This window comes from Poecilia reticulata, chromosome 21 (genome assembly GCF_904066995.2).
Source record: "Poecilia reticulata chromosome 21, P_reticulata-male-v2, whole genome shotgun sequence".
In the NCBI taxonomy this organism is placed as follows: Eukaryota; Metazoa; Chordata; class Actinopteri; order Cyprinodontiformes; family Poeciliidae; genus Poecilia; species Poecilia reticulata.
In genome coordinates this window covers 3481797-3491369 of record NC_088850.1, presented here as the reverse complement: position 1 = coordinate 3491369, position 9573 = coordinate 3481797, and the positions used below count along the sequence as shown (strand labels likewise).

At 40.4% G+C, this 9573-nt stretch overlaps 1 protein-coding gene across 1 annotated transcript; it reads right to left on the bottom strand.

The window, feature by feature from the left end:
- Positions 1–173: 173 nt before the first annotated feature.
- On the bottom strand, positions 174–9424 carry LOC103457235 (solute carrier family 22 member 2-like). The gene is made up of 12 exons (XM_008397214.3): positions 8991–9424; positions 6430–6477; positions 4340–4443; positions 4032–4186; positions 3777–3945; positions 2336–2450; positions 1993–2093; positions 1699–1913; positions 1516–1624; positions 1327–1439; positions 666–765; positions 174–518 (listed from the first exon to the last, which is right to left on the bottom strand). Exons 1-12 carry the CDS (start codon positions 9342–9344, stop codon positions 452–454), a joined length of 1650 nt encoding a protein of 549 aa, XP_008395436.1. The 5' UTR covers positions 9345–9424; the 3' UTR covers positions 174–451.
- Positions 9425–9573: the final 149 nt, after the last annotated feature.

Below are 9573 nucleotides of genomic sequence, written 5' to 3'. Positions count from 1 at the left end.
TGCATTTGAAACTTTGCTGCGTTAAATGTTTTCCACACACAAAATACGATAACATTTTACCATAATGTATGTTCTATTATGTTTTTTTGACAATTATTGAATGATTAATTTATTTTACGATGTGTTTTATAGTGCGATGCTTCTTTAAGTGCCACAATAAAAAAAACTACAAAAAGAGGAAGAAAAATGTAATTTTTGTTGAAACTTCAGCTTTGAACATTATGTTTTAAAATCCAGTTTGTTGTAAATTGATTCCAGCGCATTTCAGGTTGACTTAAACCTTTTTCGTTGACTGAACCAAGAAAACAATACAATCCAACTAAAAAGCTGACCATCATGTTGCATTGTGAAAAACAATAAAATGCTTAATTTTAGAAGTAAGACTTTGTATTAAAAACACATTAAAAACAAAAATGATTTCTTAAGTTGAAGCTAATTTGTTAAAATAAAACTAAGCCACTTCATTAGTTTTCAAGACGTGCATCACTTCCTGATTTTCTTCTTGTTTCCCCTTTTTCCTGAGAAACAAAAGACTTTAAGTGAATAACAATAAAATTGTATTATAGTGTGTCAAAACAAAATAAATCCACAACATATAAGGTCCAGGATAAAATGCTAAAGTCGTACTGAAGACTTAGCATGAAGGGTTAGTGATGTTTTTTTACCGATCAGGAAACTCAACGTCCTCGATGGTATCAGGCAGAGCAACTCCTCTGGTTTCAGGCAGCAGCAGAACCAAACCTCCAGCTACCAGAGCTACAGCTCCTGTTCAGGATAGCAAGAAGGTCAACAAAGCCAAAGTGGATCAACTTTAACCTGAACCAGACGGTTCTGGTCAGTATTTGCTTTTTTTCATAAACTTAAGATCAGTTTATACCAGATTAAGACATCTTTGGAGCTTTGCCACGTTCAGCATTATGGGAATTCATTCTGTCTTTGGTTTTTGTCACATTTAATAATTGAAATCATCAGACATCCTGTGTAAAAACCAAAATATAGTTTTTTAAATAGTGATTTAGTTTCTTCAGAAAAAAATCAATTGACACTGTTTAAAAATATAATTTCCCCTGTTAAATCACAAATACAAAAAGAAAAAATCTCAATGTTTGGTCCAATTTCAGCAGCCAGTCTCTGCCTGGCCTGTAAAAATCAAGAAATCACTTAAAAAGAACCTGGATGACAACATGAAGTCGGCTTTAAGTTACTAACATCGATCAGACTGCAAATAGTAGCAAAGGCATTTTTAGGGTTTTTGGATTGGCCGGTCTGCACAGGTATCTGGATATCAACCCAAACAAGGGAACATATATATAATTAGAAACCTACCAAAGATAATGAGAGGCAGTTCAAGCCAGATGCTGGCCAGTCTGTAGAGCAAGAAGGGAGAAACAATTCCTCCAATATCACAAAGAGTGGAGCAAACCGACACTCCGAGGTTCCTACAGCACAAGGTTAGAGAGATTAGTTGAAGTAATCAAAAACAGTCAGCTCAACGGATGCTTATTCATTGATCACCTGACACAAGTTGGGTAGAGCTCAGTGTTAACAAACACCACCATCTCAAAGGCCATGGTGATCCCCAGCCGACCGATGCAGGCCACTATGGTCTTTAACCAGAACATGCCTGAAAAACAGAAAGTATTTATGCAGCGGCTGTTTTTATGCTTCTTCCTAATTTTAGCCTTTAAGAAGTCTTACTGTCAGGAATGAAAGCAGTGACGATGCAGGAGATTCCAGCTACGATGTTGGCGGACGCAAAGGGAAGCCGACGGCCGATCCGCTCAATCGTCAACAGGATGAGGAACGCGGCAGGAAACTCAACCAGACCGGCGATGAGGAAGTCGACGTAGACGTTTCCTCCTGTTAGCCCCACCCGCATGATGAGGCCCTGATAAACCACAGCACTGGTGAACCTAAGGAATAAAGACATGAATAGTTAAATCTTTCCTCTGTGCAGGGCTGGAATGATCTGATGCTTTAGATGAGCCTCACCAGTTAAACATGAGGATGAAAGTGTGTTTTCTCATATTGGGAGTTCTGATCAAGTCCAACAACGAGGCAGAGGTGGACTCAACTTCATCATCAATTAGTACCTATGATAAAACACAATTCACTAAAATTACAAGAGCAACAGTAATGCAGTTATGGATTAAATTATCCAGTACTGGTAGTACTGGATAATTACTACCAGTAATTATCCAGTACTACTGGATAATTACTATAAACGATTTAGAATTGTCTAAATCCTTTTAATTGAAGGATTTAGACAATTAAAAGAAAATTGTCTAAATCCTTCCACTTCAGAGGAAAGGAATAAACTAATGACAGGATTTACCTCAAAATGAGAGGAGAGTTTCTTCCTGTTCTCCTTGGCAATAGCCTTGGTTATTTCCAGAGCTTTTGAGGAATTGTTTTGAGAGATGAGCCACCTTGGAGACTCTGGGATAAACCTGGAAGATAAAACCACAGAAACATTTTAATCTCCAAGCAGGCAAACGGGTCGTTTCTTTATCATTTTCATATGATCAGTTATCTGTATTCTGACAGCAGCAGAATGCAGGTTGCATAAACTTGGAGGATTAATAAGTTCTCAGAAAAGCTTCCCTGTACCTCGTCCTTCTAATCAATAGATGAATCATTTGCTTGGCATAGAGATTTATTAACGGTTGGATACGTTCACTGGACTTATGTTCCAGCCTAGTCATGCATCAACACAGTGAGCCAATCAATCTGCTCTGTGTTAAAACTCTGGAAAATGAGTTAAAGTTTCAGGTGATCATCAGTTCAAAGGTGAAAATGTGGCCTCTGTTCTGTGATTTTACCATCAACAGAACATAGAAAATGTTCAGATCGAAGGAAAGAACTGACAGCAGCCAGTGGAAATTCTTCATGACATAAAATGAAGTTTTTAATCCGTAGCAACACAAAGTTGCTGAAGTTGCTTGTTAAAAAAACATCTATAATGGACAAACTCAAGCCCGTTCAGTAACGCACTGCCTAATCCTGTTTGCGCAAAAGAGCGTCATCACAGATCCTCCCTCCTGGCAGCTGGAAGACTTTAAAACCATCACTGCTCCCAATAAACTCAATAAGTGATAACATTTTCAACTTTTTAAAATCCTTGTTAAGTCTGTTTTTTTTATACAAATATACATGTACATGAACATTTTTGAAATTACCTTACTCATTTGCACACTTCTTTGAATCTGGGTATGTTAATTTAATATTATTTCATCTTATACTTTTATCATGGTGTCACTATTAGATTTTTCTTTGTTCAATCCTTGACCATCTTGGGATCAATGTTTAGTTACATAGATTATACGCGTCTCCAAGTTGTCAGATAATTGTCAGATTATTCAGTAGAAGCATTTTGCTTGCTGTGAAGAGTGATTCTTCATCTGTGCCGACAGAGAGTCTGCATTGCGTAGCGTTAATTAAAGCAATGCTAATTGTTGCACTATTTGGATTGCAATTGCAGCATAAATATGAAAGGACACATTAATTTTACATGCATTGCAAACCTAGTCATGTAAAATGTGTTTGGCTGGTAATAACTGTGTAATAAATATTTGTTACATATCAGATGCATAGAAAGATACACAATTACAATACGGGAGTATTTTTGAAGAAATCTGCAGATTAAATTCTTTCAATACCCCAATTTACTACAAAAGCAAACCATCCATAGTGTCAGGTTATAATAAATAATAAAAATGAAGGCCATCATTGAGCTGCAAGTCTTTACATAAGGACCAAAAACTGCAGTTTATTACCAGTAGTAAGCGAAATAAAGAGCATATGGTGCCGTGAAGGCAACCTGCAGCCAGCGCCAGTCAGTGATGAAGTAGGCGAGCAGAGGGAGGATGAGGAGCCCGATACTGAAGAACATCTGATACAAAATGCCGACTGTGCGTCTGTACTTGACCCCAACTAATTCTGTTACTAAAACAACAGAAAAGGCAGAACATTAAGCCACGTTCTGTTTTAAAGAGAGAAGAAGACGACGAAATGTGAACGCTCATCATTACACAGCACATATATGGCCATCCAGCCTCCTTTGACGCTGAAGCCGAAGATGGCCCTGAGCACCAGGATGACGATGTAGTTTGGTACTACAGCCAAACCGATTCCTGCTACTACGTTTATCACGTTGGACATGAGGAAACTCTTCATCCGTCCAAATCTACAGAGAGAAAAAGCAAAAACAGCACATGATAGATTTTCCTAATACTCCTAATTTTAAACTACTGTCTGTAACAAATGGCTAAAAGTTTGTTTTTTCTTACTTTTTTGGGATATTTTTGTTATTCTGTGTAGGTATTCATCATGGCCCTACCTGTCAGCAAAGTAACCAAAAGCAAAGCTGCCAACCAGGAAGCCCATGTTGAGAGTTGACTGGTACATATCCACCAGCCATCCATCTGAACACACCAGGTTGAACTGAAAATATTTCAACAGAAAATGTGAAAAATTGCAAAGTGAAAATGTTAAAATAAAAACAAGAAGCTAATCCTGTGAGATTACTAGGCGTCAGGTGTCGGCGTGGTGCAGTAAAGGGTGGACATGTACAAACATTTTTTATTTTAGTGATATTTAAAGATGTCAAGTTTGTCAAAGTGTTATTTTATTCACAGAATAAATAACACTGTTATTTAGGAAGAGCAGTGTGGTTTTCGTCCTGGTCGTGGAACACTGGACCAGCTCTACACCCTCAGCAGGGTCCTGGAGGGTTCATGGGAGTTCGCCCAACCAGTCTACATGTGTTTGGTGGACTTGTAAAAGGCGTTCGACCGTGTCCCTCGGGGGGCCCTGTGGGGGGTACTCCGGGAGTATGGGGTACCTGGCCCTTTGATACGGGCTGTCAGGTCCCTGTATGACCGGTGTCAGAGTCTGGTCCGCATTGCCGGCAGTAAGTCGGGCTCGTTTCCGGTGAGAGTTGGACTCCGCCAAGGCTGCCCTTTGTCACCGATTCTGTTCATTACCTCCATGGACAGAATTTCTAGGCGCAGCCGAGGTGTTGAGGGGATCCGTTTTGGTGGCCTTAGGATCGCATCTCTGCTTTTTGCGGATGATGTGGTCCTGTTGGCTTCATCGGAACGTGATCTGCAGCTCTCACTGGAGCGGTTCGCAGCCGAGTGTGAAGCGGCCGGGAGGAGGCTCAGTGCCTCCAAATCCGAGGCCATGGTCTTGAGCCGGAAAAGGGTAGAGTGCCTTCTCCGGGTCAGGGGGTCGTCCTGCCTCAAGTGGAGGAGTTTAAGTATCTGGGGATCTTGTTCACGAATGAGGGAAGAAGGGAGCGGGAGATCGACAGGCGGATTGGGGCAGTGTCTACTGTGAAGCGGGCGCTGTACCGGTCCGTCGTGGTGAAGAGAGAGCTGAGCCAAAAAGCGAAGCTCTCGATTTACCGGTCGATCTACGTTCCCACCCTCATCTATGGTCATGAGCTTTGGGTCATGACCGAAAGAACGAGATCACGGGTACAAGCGGCTGAAATGGGTTTCCTCCGCAGGGTGGCTGGGCTCTCCCTGAGAGAGAGAAGCTCAGTCATCCGGGAGGGACTCAGAGTAGAGCCGCTGCTTCTCCACGTCGAGAGGAGCCAGTTGAGGCTCGGGCATCTGGTCAGGATGCCTCCTGGACGCCTCCCTGGTGAGGAGTTCCGGTCCCACCGGGAGGAGGCCTCGGGGAAGACCCAGGACACGCTGGAGGGACTATGTCTCTCGGCTGGCCTGGGAACGCCTTGGAGTTCCTGGAGGAGCTGGAAGAAGTGGCTGGGGAGGGAAGTCTGGGCCTCCCTTCTGAAGCTGCTGCCCCCGCGACCCGACCCCGGATAAGAGGAAGAAAATGGATGGATGGATGTTATTTTATTCTTTGAATTCATTTTGGTTTAGTCAAGAAACTGTTTTTCCAGACAGTTATTGGTGTAAACAGCTCTCTTGCTCCTTAGGGTTGATGGTTGCCATAGCAACCAGTAACTGACGGCTCCTCTCCCTTTTTCTGTTGCCGCGGGTAACTGTGGTTCACACTTGGATCAGCACTGTGTTTTCTTTACGAGCATTATATTTTAAGACATATGAAACAATTAAACACTGTGCAGTCGTACACAATGTTTCATGAGTAATTTTGCCATTTTTGTACGTTTTTAACTGTTATTATTACTAATGTTTAATTTTATAACTGCTGCTCTGCTGTCAACCTCTCATAGAGTTATTCCTCTGTAGTTTATTATATCTTATACTGGACTCAAAATACCTGGAATCACCCAAAATTAGAAAATTCATGCATGCAAAGAATACGTAGATAAACTACAGCTAAGATTTGTTCTAATCCCTGCTGTACTGCAACCTTTTGTTGTCTAATGTGAAATATTGCATGGATTTAATAAATTTTTTTAAAAATTTTGTTCAAATGCACATATTTGTTTCTGACCTCAGTGACAAATGACTTCCTGCCTTGATAATGATATTCCCATCCTTCCTGAAAGACAGAAAACAAAATAAAAAAGAAACTGGTTCATTAAAAACAAGTGAAGGACACCTAAACGTTTGGATGTAGATTTGAGTTACCATGTTGGTGGGTGTTTGGGACAGTATTAAAGATGTCAGTTATAAAAAAAATGTCTTAAAAGCAAGCCCATATATTCACAGGACAAGAAGGTTTTCTGTGAAATGAAAACAACTCAACACCAAAATTGCATTGTTTGACAATATTTTGCAATAGAAACACTGCTAACGAGCAGATAGTTGAAAATCACTTTAAATGATTTTATTTTGGTGGTTGAAGCAGGTACTTTATCCTGTGGTGGACAACTTGTGAACTTAAAAAAGTTGAGCATAAAGACCAACACTTCAAAAGTGTGAAATAACCGGCAACCCCTTAAAAACCATTTACTAACATAAACAACTGCATGATTGTCTAATTTAACTTCGTGATTGACGTTAACGGGAAACGTCTGATTCATCTATAATACCAAAATACTGATGCAAATTAAACTTTTCATTGCAACCCTGCACACCCTCCTTGACTAAACTACTGACACTGATTGTAGCTTTGGCAGCGGTTGCATGAATACGATATATATATTAAAAATTTACAACAAAAATAAAATTTGTTCCTAGGTAATTAGTTCGTCTGACGCCACAAAGAGACGTTTGTTGCTTCTTTCACAGCTCCAGATGTAAACAACCCCGTTACATTTTTGCAGGAGGAGGAAACGGGAATGTGGAGCAGCTCTGCTGCCTCACAAACAGGAAAAAAACGTTTCTTTAAAAGATTGTTTAACTTCAGGGTCACAGAGAAGCTAACAAGAAAAGCAGATCATTTCTGAGGAGAACAACATTGTCTTCTGTACATTCATTGTTATTATTCAATTATACAATTATATTATATATTATCAATTATATTATACAAAACTTTAGGGTCTGGAGAATGTGCTTCAGTAAACCTTTAGCAGAACGGAGGTCACAGATGAAGACTTGTTTCTGAATCAGAGGTGAACGGTTTTGTCTTTTTTGTTTATTCCTGTATTGTTCCGACAATCAGAGATCAAAAACAAGGATCTGAAAAGGCGATGACTGCCAGAACATCACAGCGGTTGTTTACCTCCATTGTCAGATCGCCGTCGATCATTACGTTATAAACCCATTATGTTCTCTGACCTTCAATAACTGTAAGACTTTCACAAATAAGAGCGAGGTTACACCGCTGGAGAGACAAAAATGAAAAATTGCTTGGTTCTTTGTGTCTTGTTCTCCATGAGAGTGGGGGGGAAATTATTCTTGCACACTTTGCACCATCGAAATGACCTACACATTCACACCATCTGATGGTGTAAATGTGTAGGTCTAATGAGAAAGAAAGAAAAAAGTCAGTTTATTTCACTGTATTGTTGGTATAACAGTGTAATTGAAACAGTGACACATTTCAAGGTTCTTGTATTCTGCAACTTTTCCACTAGAGGGCAGAATTAAAAATACACTTTCGCCTGTTGCAGAGATCAGAGATACACTGAGGCAATAAAAATTATTTTAATTCCATATAATGTGTGATTTATTTTAAGTAGCTCTACAGGAACTTGTTCTTGCCATCAGCTGGAAAACGTCCTATCTACTGAGGTAGAAGGTTTGAGCTGCTGCATTTTCAGTTTACTAAGAAACTAGAGAATTTGCTGTTCTTTGCCAAACAACCACAAGAATGAAAATCTGCCAGATGAACGCATGAGAAGATGCTGAAGAGAGCAGATGAGAGACGGAGCTGAAAATATTTTTGCATCAAGTTCAATGGAGAAAGCAGTGACATGCCTGCACTCAGGAAGTGTTGGAGAAAAAAATTTAAAACTTACATCAATAACGCTTATAGTCCCTCGAAGCAGACACCTGTGGCTACGTTTTGATGCATAAATTATTTCTCTGTTGTGACATATGTCCAGACAGCAGCATTTTGTTTGTGAAAAAGCAGTCAAACTTCAAAACGTTTCGGTTACTATAGTGACGCTTTCTGGCAGCTGAAGATTTCCACCAGTGGATTACATTGACAAACTGAAAACAGACAAAAATCTGCATAGAACTTAAATCGTGATTTTAGGAAAACTGTAAGAGATATCAAAAAGATGAATGATTTGAAGATAGTTTAACACCTTGTGACTGGATTAAAAGTGAAATTGAGTTTCTACGGTAAAGTAGGCAGAAGCAGTAAGCTGTCAAAGAGCACAAACTTTTTGCTCAAATTTGTGGAATTCTGAAGAATTTCAATGCATTTCTATAGGGTTGAAATTGACATAAAAGTTTAAATATTTCAAAAAGTAGAATAGATTAAATTACCTAAAGTAATAGTGCAGATCCCCAGAAGAAGCTGAACATTTTGATATACGAATTGTTAAAATTGGTTGCATAAGTAAACTCAGAAAACATTCAGAACATGGAATAATAATAAAAAGGAGAAACAAAATCTTAAGTGTCAATACTGAACCCATCCTATTGCAAAAACCTGACCTTGCATGGTGCAACAGCCACTCCGCTAAAGTCCAGTCCTTCTGGGTCACAGCTGAGTTCTGTGTTGTTCCAGTCCACCTCATGCTGATCGCAGCTGCTGTGCTGCAGGACTCCTGAGACGTTGACCAGCGGCGCCGTCAGGCTGCGACTCTTCTCCAGGCTCCATCCGCAGGCCTCCCTCCTCTCCACCAGCGCCGAGTCCCGGCACCAGTGATCCGGCGTGAAGCCCTGGAAGACAATCCCAACGTAGACGCCGGAGAAAGGCAACGACAAGAAGCAGAGCATGGCGAAGATCCGCTTCTGGCAGCGGCCGAAAGAGCCGGCCTCCTCCAGGAGGTCATCAAAGGTCGCCATCCAAACGCTGAGGTTTGAGTGTTTGATGCTGCTCTGTTCGGCTCACTGTGAAGGTCTGCCCTCAGAGATTTCCAACGTTTAAATGTTGCGTCACTAAGCAGGTCAATGTCCGGAGGTAAAGTCCAAAAGTTTGGTGAAAAAAAATCTAAAATCTGCACAAGAGGGAAAACCTTCATTCTTTTTAATGAGTGAATAACAGAGGAGCTATCCAAACTTTAATACGCATAAT

Excerpts from the sequence above, each read along its gene's own strand:
- LOC103457235 (XM_008397214.3), bottom strand. The coding sequence starts at position 9,344 with ATGGCGACCTTTGATGACCTCCTGGAGGAGGCCGGCTCTTTCGGCCGC. Across the intron at positions 3,946-4,031 it reads GATGGCCATATATGTGCTGT|TAACAGAATTAGTTGGGGTC; the intron begins GTAATGATGAGC and ends CTGTTGTTTTAG. Across the intron at positions 519-665 it reads GACGTTGAGTTTCCTGATCG|GAAAAAGGGGAAACAAGAAG; the intron begins GTAAAAAAACAT and ends TTTGTTTCTCAG.